At 38.4% G+C, this 16839-nt stretch overlaps 1 protein-coding gene across 2 annotated transcripts in view; it reads right to left on the reverse strand.

Annotated features, from left to right (window-relative positions):
• Nucleotides 1-16839, reverse strand: part of cux2b (cut-like homeobox 2b) — a 200382-nt gene that overhangs the window by 106099 nt on the left and 77444 nt on the right. For both annotated transcript variants that reach the window (XM_007247184.3, XM_015605300.3), the window contains exon 3: nt 12682-12729. In XM_007247184.3, coding sequence (XP_007247246.3) covers nt 12682-12729 — 48 coding nt within the window. The remainder of the gene's footprint in view (nt 1-12681; nt 12730-16839) is intronic.

Raw genomic sequence — 16839 nt, forward strand, 5'->3', positions numbered from 1 at the left:
ATATTTTTATATAATGAACACAAATTTCTGTTTCTTGTGAGGAAAAAGTTAAAAGACCCCCACATTTATTTGAATTATTTATTCTTAAAGGGGCAGTTTTATTCTCAGACACGTCCATGTAGCTGCGCCTCTGAAATAGCAATCCACCAAAATCAAAAAGTGTACCTGGTTAATAAAGGGAATGGGAAGTGACACCCTGATTGGTTTATTGTACATTAAAACACGCCCACTAATAATTAGGAGAATCAGTAAATGCCCTTTGCATGTTTCGAGACGTGCAAGGTGTACTTTTCCTGTCATTACGTAAACAGCATTGCAAAACAAAATAATGCAATACAATATGATTGAAATTTTCTGTTTTAAACAAACAACCAAAAAACGTGTTGAGAATGTTCAGAACTACAGTGATAAATATCTTCACTTTTACCGTGTTGACCGTCAGTTTCATTTCATTTTCTGCAGCTTGTAACAGCAGCTGAGACTGTTGACTGTAGGGCCTCTGAAGTGTGTGAGCGGCGCTCAGTCATTAGTACAGTAGAGCTCAATGATCTGTTGATATCAGAGCGCAGTGCTAGCCTGCAGTCTTCTGATACTGAAGACGTTCCCATCAAGCCCGGAGTCAGTAGTGACTCCTGCCTCTTCATCTACTCCCTGAGGAATCAGAGTATCCCCAGAAACACTCAAAGAGAATATGCTTTAAAAAAAACTAAAAACAAAAATACAGGAACCAGCACACGGTCTCGATCACGTCTAATAGAGTAAAAAGCTCAGCACATTGATCACCGGTCTCCAATGAGCTTTCCTCTCATTAATCCCTTAAAAATCTGCCATTAGACGTTAAGAAATGTAGATAGACATCCAAAGACATACTCTAGAACAAAAAGAGCTGGATGATATGGTCAAATATTATTTTGCAATAAATTTATTTATCATTTTCTTCAATATGAACCACTACTTGTGATTAAATTGTGAGGTGTTATTCTGTCTCTGAGTGAGACTAAACACTAACCCAGCAGAATTTAAGTGTGGCCTGATAGTATCGTATTTTACTCATATTATATTATTAGTGAACTTCTATTTTCTGGTCTATTTTAATACATAAGACTCATCAAATTTTAAGATGCATTAAGTGCCACCAGTTAGGATGCCTACATTGAAGTGAACAAGGGTGTCACCATGTTTCCCTTCTAATGGGGAAGCGCCCAAGTAAACAAAACTGTAATTCTTGAAAAAAAACATTTTCTTTCAAAGTCAAACGAGAGCTGCATGTTAATCTACACAGATTTCTCTCCTGAAAACTGTTTATTCGGGTGAGTAAAGTGCTTCTGTTTATTTACAGTAAACTAAGATTTCCAAAATTTTGGAAGGGCCAGGTCTAAGGGTCAGTTTTCTTTGAAGTTTCACCAGAACTAAGGCTGGGTGCAGCAGCATTAGCATTAGCCGTTAAATGCTGCTAATACCGCTAGACTGAGGAACCCTGAGTGTTCCGGTAACCCAGGGCTCTATCAGCTAGCAGTTCGTCCCATGAAGTTTGTTTTAACACAGCAAACATGCAGACTAGAGTTCAATATACTCGCTTCTAAATGGCAGAACTAGCACTGTGGTTAGCGGATAATGCTAAAGCTGCTGCACCCGGCCTTAGTGCTGATATATAGTGCTGGTGTGAAAAACGCCCTTAATGAGTCCCCGACCCAAGAGGGTCGGTTTCAGTTTTTATACATCGTATTCTCTGGTCTTCTCTGCTTAAAACAATTGCGCAGGCTAGAGTTCGGAACCAGAGGAACATGAGCAGAGCATGAACATATACTCCCAGCCTGTAGGGGGAGCCTCGTTAGGAAACCAACCAAGGGTTTCCAAGGGCCTTTAAGTGGAGAAACCCATCTAATTATCATTTCTTTTTTTTTCTTTTTTTTTAGAAATCAGTACTGCCAGTAATCATGTGGTTTTTGGGTATTTAAGTTAGGGTCACAAAATACTTCAAAGTGTAAAAAGAGGTTTCTCAGTAAAAAAAAGGTTAAGAAGTTAAAAAAAAAAACCTTTAAGCAACACTTTGCTTTAAGCAAAACAGTCTCTGAGGGAAGCTTCGTCTCGCTGTAATGAGAATGCAGTGTTGCAGTGTTATTTTTAGCAGTTTAGCAGAGTTAAACTGCCTTAAAGTCTAAAACCTGGGGTGACTGAGCCCCCCTCTGCACCCGCACGCCCCCCCAAACACTGCCCACATCCCTGTTTCAATCTGTTGCACAAGTACACTTATAACATGCCATTTTTTTTTTACTAATCTTTCTAATATAAGCGGCTTCAGCCTGGACCAAAACTCTGGCTGGAGATTTTTATTAAAAGTAACATAACAGATGGCGCTACACTGTAGCTCCTGGCCTGAGAAAGTACATGTGTGAACACTCTCCCACAAGGGCAGAAAGAGCGAGCGGATGAGTGCGCGAGAGAGCGAGAGAGAGAGAGAAAGTGAGAGAGAAATGGAGAAAGAATGTGTGTATATGCAAATACTGTATGTATGTGTGTATGTGAGAGAAAGAGAGAGAGAGAAACAGAAAGAGTGTGTGTGTGTATGTGTGTGTGTGTATGTTAGAGGGGAGGCCAAATGAGACCAAGAGAATGCTAATGCTAATTCCATTTCTCGCCAGGTAAAGGCTTGGTAGCGGAAGCGGATATCACAGTCCGCTAACACATTCAGGACATGGGTGATAAAGCCAGAGAGTCCCAGCTTTAAGCTTCACTACCACCTATTTATATCAGTGTGGGTCGCAGTCACCAGCGTGTCCGGAATACATAATAGACTGGTTGCTAGCTGCCATGCTAATGCTAATGCTATCGCTACTGTTTCAGGGCCAGTGAGACAGTCAGAAGCACATTCATATTTATCTAACAACTGTCCACTGTGGGTGGTAATGCCTCCTATTTAAACCAGATTCCTGGTTTACACATCACACTGTGGATTGAGGAATTGGCTTGGCCAGTGTTGAACCTCACTCACAAGATAGCACCTCACAGTTTATACAAATATGGGCCTTTCCAAGCCGTCCCTTTGTATAAAAATGATCATGATCATTTTAAGAACTGCTATCTAGAGTTGGACAACACGGTAAAAAATATTGCATCACAATATTTAAAGACATTTTTATATATTTTAATACACAATACTGTATTTATTGTGATACATGTAAAATCACAGGCAAAATCACCAGCATCAGTAGTGATCTTAAGATCCTTAAAAAACAAATACTATTCCACACTAAAGCTTAGACCGGCCCCAAAAAATATGTCCCATAAACTGTTTTTGTGAGCCCGAGCCCGATTTAAACAAAACATTTTTTTTAATAAGTAGAGTTAAAACTGAGCTTTTTAAAAAAACTGAGCATTTTCAGTCTGTTTAAATGAGCAAAATCTGTTAAGAATGATGATAATTAACATTGCAACACTGAAGAAGCATAAACCTAAAGTTTAAGAACAATGTTTATTAATTATTATTAAGAATCTCCCCATCTACTCTGTATCTTATATACTAACTATAATTTACAATGTCTAAAAATATAAAACTCTGAACAAACCTATTTTTTAAACAAATAGCCTTAGTGCAAAACACATAAAACAACACTAAGGTTACACACTGCACACTCATTAAAACGAAACAGAAAAAGAACAAGAACATCATTTACAATGACTTTCGTCTACTCTAATATAATTGTTTAAGAATATAAAATACTTTCTGAACAAACACATTTTTTTATTTTATGCATGTAGCCTTAGTACAAAACACATAAAACAACAATGAGGCTACGCACAGAGAGTGGATGAGCTCATGTGTGCTTGGTGCTCACTGCTCAGTTCTAGAGCGGCATGATTGTAACATTATTGTGCATCATTTTATTTAAAACACAGTTTGATTTGTTATTTTGCTATATTGTGATTATCACGCCATAACTTTATATAAACAAAGGAAATAGCATTAAAAACAAAGCCCGGGCAGAGAATGTAAGCTCTATTCCACACTAAGCAGAGTGACGTTTATTCAAAATGCTGTATATTACAATTAATTCAATTAAACTGGACAATTAGAGTGTCTGGGGGTTGCTCCTGAAAATTTTTTAAAGAGCATGATACTGCCACCACCATGCTTTACAGCTTCATGAGGATTGAATTTGCCGTTTGTGGTAATATGCAGTGGTTTTTTTTTGTAAACTTTTGTTTTGAAAAAGGGTTAATTAAATTAACAAAAAAAGGGGTGAGTCTTTGTTTTAGGCAGTGTACAGTAAGTGAGGCAGTGTGAGCTGTGAGTTACTAAAAGCATGAACTAAAACTCCTGCTGTAATAAATCTTAATAGGAAACATATTATTAACATTTTAGCCAAAGGCACATTTTCTGACATGAGATTCAACTGTGAATCACAGTGAATCAAATTCTCAGTGTTCTGAGTCTGTATATACTTTATTAACTAGCTATCTTAATCTTAATCTAAATGTTAAGCTACAATATACAGCATGTGGCTACAGTTACTGTATATTTCTCATCTGGGTAACACTTTATTTTAAGGAACACAAACTGGCGCTTTGTAATGTCTTATTATTTGCTTAATAAAGCCTTAATTAGACATTTGTAAATGATTTATTCACTACTTATCAGGCTTTATTCTGTATAGATGTTATTGGTGCTTAATTAGGGATCTGTGATTGATTAAAAATGTATTCAGTTATTTTTTGTGTCTAATTAGTGATGAACAGAATCTCACTTTAGAATATGGTGCACTTCTTGGTATATTAGTGACTTATTAAGCCCTTATTAACTCAGTAAACTCCAGCACAGCCATAACCTTGCCAAACTCACACAGATCAAACTGCTGCCAATAATACACTAATAATATGTAGAATTAGCTAATAGTTAATGCTTAATAATCTGCTTAACAGGGTGCTAACATAACTGTTTATTGTGCACTATAAGAACTAATACAGCCATTATTAATCATTTCCACAAAGTAGACCCCTAATTAAGCCCCAATAACACTTATAAAGAATAAAGCCTAATAAGAAGTGAATAAATTATTAACAAATGTCTAATTATGGCTTTATTAAGCAAATAATAAGATATTAATAAGCACCAAAGTGTTACCCTTATTCGATTTGTATACAATATAGATTTGTTGCAGATTTTTTTTATTTTTTTATTACTTCTGCTGATATATTTCCCCGAATTTCAACAGTAAGAAGGTTTATAAGTTATAAGAAGCTGGAACACACACACACACTCACCTGTCCCCCATGATTCATTCAGGCTTCCCATCCACCTCACATAACCTGTGCCACAGTTCCGCTCCCAAAGAGCCATTTTAAAGGTGGGAGAGCACTGGGCTATGAAACTGCCACAGAGCCCTTATGACAATTAGCCTGGGAAGAGGTTTACGACCGCCGGAGCCACAGGCCCGTACAAATCGGCCCGGTCAGCGGCAGCGGCTCCAGCGTAAAGGTAATTACGCCTCTCCTCATCACGGCCGAGGAAGCCGGCGACATAACGCGCTCTTTTTTCACCTCGTCTCCTCGCACGCCACCCGCCGTAATTAATTACCGTCCCTTTACTCTCTGATTTATTCCGCGATTCATAACATATTTATACATTCAAGATGAATTATCATTTCCTTCAGGGATTAATCAAAAAGAAAGGAAGAAGGACCGCTCGGCTCCTGTCGTCGCATGATCAAAAGACGGAGTGGCTTCACCTAGCGGCGGCGCTCTGCGAGTCGAGGCCAGGTCCGAGCAGAAGCCGCTGATCAGAGCGCCGGCCTGCAGGGGACAAACTGAAGCTTCGGGAGCAGTCAGGAGCCAAGCTTATATGATCTGTACTGTCAGATTCAGGTTTAATAGGGAACCAGGCCCAGGAACTGCGTCCCGGAGGAGCACTGGGCACAGCACTATCCCAGGACTAATAATTGGCCTAAATTTGGACAGTGTGCTTCTCAACTTGGAATCAGTATGAAAATGAGGTTCAACACTTTTCAATATGAGAGTTTTCAATAGGAAACTATACTGCAATCACTGTGAGTTCAGATTACTGAGAAAATAAATAAAAGCTTAACAAGAACATCATCACTGTTACAGATTATAAATCCTGAACTACAAAACTCTAACTTAACAGGAGAAAGAAAGAAAATACATTAACTTTCAATTGAAGTGCCATTAAAATGAAAAATTCACAGTCAGATTTCATTTATGTCAAAACAAACAAAAAAATATGATAAAGTTGACAACAACATATGTTTCCATGTTATTATTAATATATTAACATAATTATAATGACATATTAATAATATATCTACACAGAACATCCATTTACCAAGTTTAACATTGTTAACACATTTATTTATTGTGTTAAAAAAGGTTTTATGCAAATCATCCTGTCGTTCCCGAAACTATTCAAGAACTTGCAGTCATTGGCAGGGATGTGCAACCACCGCTGCTTTTACTGCTTTTTTACTGGAGATACAAAAATTGGGTTTAGAAACTCATACTGTTTAAACTATGAAAAAAGCATGATTTCTAAAGATTTTTATACAATTTTTTTTTATAAAACTATTGTGTCCCATGACTTTTGCCATGTACCACAGAAGCCTAACACAGATGCTGTACTAGATGTGGATGTGATTTCTGTTCAAACCGACAGATAATTATTACTGCATACATTACTATTATTACATTTCTATAATATCTGTTCTGTCCACTGTTGATGTTAGTAATCAAGGAATGTTAAACGTCCACACTTAACTAACAGTTTACTTTACGTACTGCTATCCCATGACTTTTGACATGTCTGTGTACGTAAGATATAAGAAGCTGACCTTCAAGTTATTAACTGTTAAACAAACAAAATAAACTAAACCAAACTACAATAAACTAGTGGCAGAACCCGGCACATGCAGGCAGCACTACTATATGTAGGGCATGTAGCCACAGTGATCCGCTGTCATTTCATTTTTAATATGGACAGGGAGAGACGCACTGGGGAAAAAATGGCTTCGTTTTACTGATGTCGGCATGAACGTGCAGGAAACCTCTCCACCCCACATATTAAAAATTCACCGTGGAAAGCAAGTTTCGGATGCGTTACACCTTGAAAAACATTCCTGGGGCCTTTGTGACCCAGAAAACAGGTGTCTTAGCAAGGCTCCCTGAAAGCAGGCAGGTTTGTCTGGGCTGGATAAATGGCAAGTCGGAGCTTCTGCGCGGAGACAGCTGGATTTCGTACCTCTCCGCCTGATAATGAGGGGAGATGATGATTTCTGGGCTGCAGGGGTTAATGGCACGAAACCGAACGGAGTCGCTAATTACACGTTACAAACTATTTATCAGAATCTCCATCTGCGCTGCGCCACAACTCTCATTGTGCACGCTAAATTACTCCTTGGATTATCTTTGTAAAGCAAGTTTCCGTAATTAGGGCCCTGCACTGATGTTTTCTCTTTCCGAACACCAACAGACAACGACAGAAAGGGAAAGAGACGGAGCGAGAGAGAGAGAGAGAGAGGCAAGGAGAGAGAGAGGCAAAGAGAGGGAGAGAGAGAGAGAGAGAAATTAGCTGACTGGTTAATTTGGGCCTGACATCTCAAACCAGCGGCACAAAGCCATTTCATCCTTCTTCTGCGGGCCTACTTTTGGCAACGTGTACTTCACAAACTCTTTGTGCTCTATTTTCTCATCCAAAGGTGAGTGCCTGCTGCAATTTGCATTCTGTCATGACACTCCTCTCAAACGGAAGGGAAGGGGAAAAAAAAAAAAACACAAAGCGTCAAAACGGCGAAAGTACAAAGTGGCAAAGTTGCTTGAGCGGTCTCTTCGCGAAAGGGCCGCTTCCTTCCTTCCTTCCTTCTTTCGTTCCCGAGCTTCCCTTCGCCTCTCCAGCCACGTAAAAAGGTGCGCCTGACACTTACGGAGACACGTGCCGTCGTGCCGGAGTTTCTTCGCGGTAAATTTTTATTAAAATTACCTTCATTAGAAAACACTCTTCATTATAAAACCAAAAAGTGCTGCCGGTCTCCCAGGGCTGTTGGATTAATAAGGACAGAGATGTATTTTAAGCCGTAAACTCGGCTCCTCACTGTCCTTAATCTCCTTTCCACTTCACAGGCCAAATTAACACCTCTCCCTGGCTCTGACGGGACCTCATTAGCTCGCTTCCACCCAGAAACAGAGGAGGAAAAGAGAGAGAAAGGAGGAGGAAGAAGAAGAAGAAGTACAAGAAGTAGAAGTAGTAGAAGAAGAAGAAGTAGAAGAAGAACGAAGAGAAGAAGAAGGAGGAGAAGGAGAAAGGAGGGGAAAAAGTAAAAGAAGCGACCAATGACAGGCACCAGCGCGGGGGATTAACCCTTGGCGCGACCGAACACTTCGGGAATCTAGGTCGACGGCGTGTTTCTAATCAGCCGGCTGGTTAGCGATAATTAGCAGGCGAGGCAGCTCGGCGGAACGAGGGGAGGAGTGGGAGGGACGCGGCGAAATGAAACAGAAAAAGAAAAGAGGAACCTGTCATGTCGCAAACACTTCAAAGGCGCATACTTCTCTTTTAAAAAGTGGCACGCAGAGGGTCCAAGTATCACCGGGGACGCCGCGAAACCACAGAGCTGCGCAGGGGAGGAGGAGACCGAGGGGGCCGACAGGGACCCAGAGTACACACACACACTCTCACACACACACACACAAGCTGCACGGTCTCTCTCTCTCGCACGCGCATGTACTTCTGAGGAACCCCGGCACTCACACACACACACACACACACACACACACTCATATAGACACAGCATTTGCGAATACATTCACACACTCACACACATATACACTCATACACACACTCACACACTCATACAAACCACCTGCACCGTGAAGGAGGAGCACTGCAACTCTGAGTGCTCTCATTAACTACAAACGCAAACTTTTACACGACGTCTCTTCTCCTTCTTCTTTTTGTTGTTGTTTGTCTCTGAGCACAAAGAACTGAACTCTGAACGAAGCTCAACGAACGAGAGCCAACGAGGCCTCCATCTCTCCAACACTGCCTTCTCCAGACCAGAGCACGGTGGTCAAACACCTAATATATATATATATATACCAATATACACTCTAAAAAACAGGGGTACAATATACGTACTTTTTTGTACTCAAAGGTACACTCTTCGTAATTGTACCCTTAAAAGGTATAATATTGGTCTTTACAGGGTCAGATTTGTTCCCTCTGGAGTACAAAGTCTTTCCTAACAGCAACAAGTACAGATTTGTACCATTTAACCAGATAAGAGGTACATTCAGTATGCTGTATCACTGTAATAATAAACAATCTATATTTTAATTGCACGTTTTTTATTTGAAAGACAGACAATTTTGAATCATCAAGTTCTTGACACATATTCAGTTAATGATACTGTTTTTAATCTTTACTGGCACAAAAAACATGGGAACAAAAAAGGATTTTCACTGAGTGTGGGAACCTTTTAAACAGTACAGGAACATAGACAATAATTTTTTTTCCCCTTTCAGTTTTTTTTTAGTTTTTTTCGCTGCCAATTCCTACCTGCTGGATTGTTTCTTCACCTGATCACCTGAGGTTTAACATTCCTCCTCCAAGCTGAAACACATGAAGCCAATCTCTTTCAGAAATATTCAAGCTCTGGCTTCTGGGCTCCTGAAGCAGCAGCTTTTTGAATAGTTGTCTGTGTGGGAAGAATAGCTTTGTTTCTCTTCCCTCAGAAAGTTGGGACAGTGCTCTTCTGGACTCCTGACTGGGGGATTAAAATAAGTCACCTCTCGCCAACAGAGCAACTCTGCCCCTCTGGAGTCAGACTGGGCAACATATATATATATATATAAAATATCAATATATTTAAAACTATTCAATATAAGATTTTAAAAAATAACACTGTGTGTGATTTAATAAAAAAAATAGTTTGGCTTCTGGAGGGATGACACTCAATAAACTGCAGTCTTGTGCAAATTATGCAATTTCAAAAAACAGAATCCAGTGATTTTTTTCCAGGGACAAAATTACACAAAAACAAAAAGGTCACAATTATTTTATGTTTATCATTAAAAAACATATGTTACTTGAATACACAGTTAGATATGCACCATTGGAATAGAGATAATGCTGTGTTTTTAGTGTTTCAAACAAATACTAAATCTTTAAACTATTTATGAACTATTTATATATACAGATATATCCAATATCATAGTATCAAGTGTGTTGAGATTTTAGTCCCATCATCCAGCCCTACTCTGGAGACTGAACAAAAATACAGTTTTAATTATTATTATTCAAATTTTATGATTTTAACAGTTAATATTCCAAAAAAAAGCAAACAAACAATTCGTCACCCTTAGACTGCTGATTTTGTTTTACTTATCTATCTTCTTAGCTAACACAGAATGTTATAAGAATGTTTTGGGAAGGTTTTAGAAAGGGTACCATTCTTTAATGTTACAGAAAAATGTTTCAGAATAATTATGACATAATAATGGTTTGCATCACAAAGTTATTAGAACATTCCCAGTTAGACGAAAACAAGCGTTCCGAAAGTAAAGCAACATTCCCAAAACCAAAAATAAAAACATTCACAGAATGTTACCAGAACGTTTAAAAACTAGTGGTGTCAATAAAAAAAAATAATTTGAATAATTACAGCAACATTCTATGATTAACTGCAATTAATTGCACTTGTTCTTCTTAAGACGCAAGTTTTTAAATGTAAATAAAAAAAATCTTAACTGCAAAATGTAAAAAAATAAGAAATGTAAAATGCAATTATATTTATATTAGTGATGTCAATTAAAAAAAACTATTCTATACTTGTATGTTTGAGGGGAGATAAAGCCAACATGGTGCGCTGGAATAAAGAATGCATGAGAAATTGAATAGCGGAAAGTTTTTTTTAACTTTATTATAAACATCTTAGCTTGATTGTAAGATTTCTAAACTGGAACTTAATTTGCTGAGTATAAAAAGGGCGTTTTCGCACCTGGAACAGATCAGTTGATGAATTTGTTTACTTGAAGCGTTTTCTCCTTCTGTTTGGTTTGGTTTCACACAGGCATAAACCTAAACGCACAAAAATGTGCACCAACAAACCAGGCGAGCACATCGTCTCCTCTGATTGGTGAAAGCTCTCTGACACAGGAGCAAAAAAGTAAATAAAGTAAGAAGATTCTGTGTTCGGTGTGTTTATCTGTGCAGTGTGAAGCTGCTTTAACACAGAAAGCTGAAAATTTGCCGCTGTGCTTTTAAACAGTGTTGCAGTGAACGCTGCACATACCAGGCTCTTAGTGTGTAAACAGCATGGAGCAGCAGAGACATTTCAAACAATTTACTATCTGGCTAATATATCAGATTTAACTGCGCCTTATCAGCATATTAGTTTTTCAATTAAAAAGAAGTACATTTGATAGCTGGGTCAGACTGAAACAAGATCACGCTCTCACCACAAGCGAACCGCTCCAGAAAATAAATACAGGCGTTGGGCGAGGGCAGATAATGGCGGAAGTTGGGGTCAAACTTAGTAGTTAAAAAAATAATAATACGTTACTGATTCCAAATTCATCTTGTGTGTTAACACTCTAACGTTGTCAGCCTTATCAAAGCACGTACAAAAAACTTTCTAAGAGCACACAGAAAACGTTCAGTAAATGTTAAAAACAAAACAAAAAAAACTGTTGGGTAGGTGTGTGTTAGAAGTTCTACTGAAAGCTGGAATACAAATACAGAACCCACATTTGGAGCACATTTCAAAAATGGATTGTAACGCTGCAGCGCGTTAGCCGCTCTCGTTGTGACCGAAGGTCTTCAAAGCTAGATGCAAAACTCTTCACACTGGCAAGAAAATGCCATCCCATACCTGCTCCCCACACGGCACTGCTATATATAGCCCGGCGGCTCGGCGCTGGCACAGCACTGAATCACTCCTTATGAGACCCGAGCGCTGGAAACATATTTGCGGCATCATTTCAATACACATGTGCTTTGTGGACCATGGAACAGGCTCACAAATATGATTTATGATCTTCATTTAATGGCTGGAGCGGCGGCTTTTGGTAGAGATCAGATGACTCTCTCGACAGGGAGCATGTCAGAGACAGGGACGCCGAGTGCACTATCACAACAGGAAGTGAGCGAGAGAGAGAGAGAGTGAAAGAGAGAGAGAGAGAGAGAGAGAGAGAGTGCAGACAGGGGCCTCGATACTTCAGCATATTAATGGAGAAGAGATGCTACTCAAGTCTGACGGTAAAATGATACCAGTCAATAAGGAGGTGGAATGCGGATGTGGATGACGTTATGCTCTCAGCGAGAGGCTTTGCTAGACGGCAACAGACCTCAGACCAGCAGCCGTTGCCAAATCCCCGCCATTTCTGCGGCAGAAAATAACACAAACAATCGTTCTGTAACCCTTTACATCTCCAGGGTTAAATTCACCCCTGCACGAGCTGGTGCTTTGAGTGGGCTTACATGAACTCCTGAGGAGTTCAATTATTTAACACTGTAGGAGTTCATTTAACCCCGCAAGACATCTACTGACGTTCGCCGGTCATTCACTGGCTTCTATGCGCTCAATAGCCACAGAAAGCCTCAGTGTATTGTAGTGTGGGCCGTGTGAAACGGACGTCATGCGGTCGTTTCAGTGCGAACAGTGAACAGTGACTGACCTGGGCTTGCAAACTCTTGAGGACAGGGGCGACCATCTCCCGCACTTCCTGTAGAGAGAACACATAGAAAACATGCAGAAATGTCACATAATCAAACAAGCTACTGTGATTTTATATGAATATTTTAAACTTTATTAATCTACTAGTGCATCTAAAAAAAAAAAATCTATATATATATATATATATATATATATATATATATATATATATATATATATATATATATATATATATATATATATATATATATATATATATAGATATATAGAATATCATTAAAAACTTTAAAACGTTACTTTGTTTCAGTAATTCAGCTCAAAATATGAAAATATGTAACTCATATACAGTATTATATAGATGTATCAAACACACAGAGTGATCTATTTTAAACATTTATTTCTTTCTTTGTTGATTATTATGACTTACACCCAAGAAAACCCAAAAATCAGTGTCTCAGAAAGTTTAAATAGTATATACTGTAAGACCAATTGGCACTTTTGGCAGTCTGGGCAGTGTGCCAAGTCCTGCTGGAAAATGAAAATCTGCATCTCCAACACCATTAGACCACATGGCTCTCCAAGCCATCACTGATCATCAGTAAATTTAGCATTTCAGTTGGAAATCAAGGGAGAGACACACAGTCCAAGCTGCTTGAAGTTTAGTGTGAAGTTTAAATCACACAATCAGTGATGCTTTGGAGAGACATGTAATCTGCTGGTGTTGCTCCACTGTGTTCTATCCAATCACGTCTAAAGTCAGTGCTGTGTTTTCACAGAGAATCTAACAGCACTTCATACTTCCCTCTGCTGACAAATTTTATAGAGATGTGGATTTCATTTTCCAGCAGGACTTGGCTCACTGCCCACACTGCCAAAAGTACCAACTGGTCTTATATAATATTCAAATTTTCTGAATAATAGACATTCATTTTTGGGTTTCATTGGCTGTAAGACATAATCATTAACAATTAAAAAGAATAAAGACTTAAAATTCATCAATACTATCTATATAATATATGAGTTTCATATTTTAAACTGAACTACTGAAATAAACTAACTTTTCAATGATATTACATTTTTTTGAGATGCACTAATATCTACTGAACTTTGAAATCAAAATTTAAGTGCCAGGGAACACATTGCAAACAAATTCTAATTGTGAGGCTCATAACATTCTGTTTAATACTAATATATACTGACATGCCAAAAGTCATGGGATAAGACTTGTGCTAGTATAATGTCCCATTACTTCTGCAATGTCCCATAGAAGCTTGATAGACCTGTCACGATAAAAACAATTTATGGACTATATATCGTCCCAAAAATTATTGCAATAAACGATATAATCGTTAATAATTCATAGTTTCTATTAAATTGATAATATAAAAACATAACAGAGCAATTATACACAAGAAATAGAATATAATATATATATTTTATACATTTGAGTTTTTTTCAAAACATAAAAGTCATCAAATTCCCATGAGCATGCCAGCCATTGTTCAACCTCAACATAACCACAATATAACACCTCATGACTTAAACAAGTGTGGGCATTCCCAAGCAGCCTCCTGAGGTAACATTTAGTAATCCATTTGCATACTGCTTTCCCATGACAATCGGCACATGAAAGCATCTTATCTATTCTATTTTGAGTTAACATTAACTTAAGTTGAATATTGTATCTTTATATATAGTTCTTAGACTGTCAAAAGCTACTCATATAATCAAGTCTGTTTGAGGTTCCTTAACAACGCAGTTCAGCTTAAGACGTGTGTGTGATGATAAAGTATAATAGCTTGTTAGCAGCTTAATGACGACTCTTTCAGCAAATCTTAAAGCAGCGTCAATAAATGGACGTTTTAAACTGAAGCTCACACATGAAAAAAGCTTATCCTAATTATCTGAGGACCAGCGCCCTGTCCGGGGGGTATTCCTGCCTCGTTACTTAATGATTCTGGGTCGGCTTCCAACCTACAGAGACTGTAACCTGGACCAATCTGATAAGACAATAAATAACAGGACGAATGATTATTTAACAGATGACCAAAATCTGTTAATCTGGCCTGGAATCACAGAGGGGATAGGTGGGCTTAACTCTAGCCTCTGTCTGAGGCCTGATGGAGAAGAGTCAATTAAAGACAATTACACTCTTAACGTGCTTAAACCTGAATATTGAATTTAAATAGGAAAATTATAGTCATATTACAATTCATTTTGATTTAATCCGCAATAACTTTTATTTGTCAAAACCCAATATTAAATGAATAAATTCCGCTATTTTAATTTGAACCCATTGCTGACACATATGTGTAAATGCACACACACACAGCTTATCTAGTGCCTGTAGACAAGTACTGCCAACAGAATAGAACTCTCTGGAGTAGATTTATCTAGTCTTTTTTTACTGCCAAGGAAAGCATTTCTACTAGATTTTGGAACATTGATGTTAAGGATTTGATTGTATTTAGCGACAACAGCATTAGTGAGGTCAGGCCTAAACTCTCTAACTCATTCCAGAATTGCTGGATGGAGCACCACCATTCCAGTGAACACAGTTCCACTGCTTCACAGCTCTATTCTGCTGGGGGCTTTTAAACCCATTTAATCCACAGTTATATTTTTATGATTATTATTATTTTTTTTTTTTCGCACTATAAGGCGCACTGGATTATAAAGCACACTATACTATAAAAGACACTACAAGGAACTTATTTAACTGGTCTCTCCGCTGGGTGGTGTTGGGGGGTAGCTAATGAAGTTAAATAAAGCTAAGCTAAGTAAACAAAACTGTAATAAAAAAAGACTTTCTTTCAAAGTCAAACGAGCACTGGATGTTAATCTACACAGATTTCTCTCCTGAAACCTATTTATAAGTAAGTAAAGCACTTCTGTTTATTTACAGTAAGCTTAGGCTGGAGCATTAGCATTAGCACTAGCTGCTAACCGCTATGCTGCCTGACAGAGCTACACTGAGTGTTCTGGTAAGCCAGGGCAGTATTAGCTAGGGGTTCATTGCATGTAGCTTGTTTTAACACGGTAAACACGCAGGCTACAGTCTGATATACTCGCCTCTGAATGGTGAAAGTGCTAGCACTTATCGCGGTTAGCGGGTAATGCTAATGCTGTCCCAGCAGTGCTAGCCTGGTTAAGCAGCTGGCTAGAGGCTGATAATACTCACTCCTGAATGAGGAAATAGTGCTTAGCGGCTAATGCTAATGGTACTTTAGCCTCAGTGCTCACCCTGTATATTGCTGTACTTTAGCAGAATGGCTTTACTGCTCCTTACAACCTGACTGGTAGAATTCATACGTGAGGCGCACCGGATTATAAGGCACACTGACGATTTTGGGGAAAATGACAGGATTTTGAACCAGATTTTTAAATCTTTACAAATTTCTTCTTGATTTTCAAAACCCAATATTTGTGGACACCTCTATAAATGATTGCAATCAGATATTTTAATGTGAATGTTTAAGGTTTTAATGTGACACATGTAAATGCACACACACAGCTGGTAGACAGGTAATGCCAATAGAATAGGACTCACTGGAGTATGCCTGAGATTTGGAGCAGAGGAACTGTGTTCTCTGGAATGGTGGTGATCCATCCAGTAGTTCTAAGGATGAGTTAAAGAGTTGATGCTTTCATTGCTGAATTCAATCAAATTATCATAGCAATGGTCCAAAATCTATCAGAAATCCTTTCCTTGATAGTAAAGACAGACAAACTCCAACAAACGCAAGACAATCTTGCTTTAATACCCTTGATTTGGGATGAAACAATAAATGCAATAAAAGCAAGTGTCCCAATACTTCTTAACTAGCAGCTGCTTAAGCGAACGTTTTAAACAGGTCAGATTTGAAAACAAAAAACAACAAGCCACATCTTCTTATTCTCGTCATTCTGAAACCTGGCTCAGGTAACATCATCAGATATGTGCCCATGTGAGCACGAGGCCACGGATAACAGTGGCACCCCAATGCTATCACGCTATACTCTCAATCAATGACCTGCATTATTTAATCAATCGATGAGTTTGGCTCAAAGTTGCACTGACAGATATTTTTTCCCCCTAATCAAAATCAATTACAGAACGACCTTAGCATATCTGATGAGTTCCGGCTCCATAATTGTCTTCAAAAGACAAATAGTATAT

The sequence above is a fragment of the Astyanax mexicanus genome, chromosome 12 (assembly GCF_023375975.1).
Source record: "Astyanax mexicanus isolate ESR-SI-001 chromosome 12, AstMex3_surface, whole genome shotgun sequence".
NCBI lineage: Eukaryota > Metazoa > Chordata > Actinopteri > Characiformes > Acestrorhamphidae > Astyanax > Astyanax mexicanus.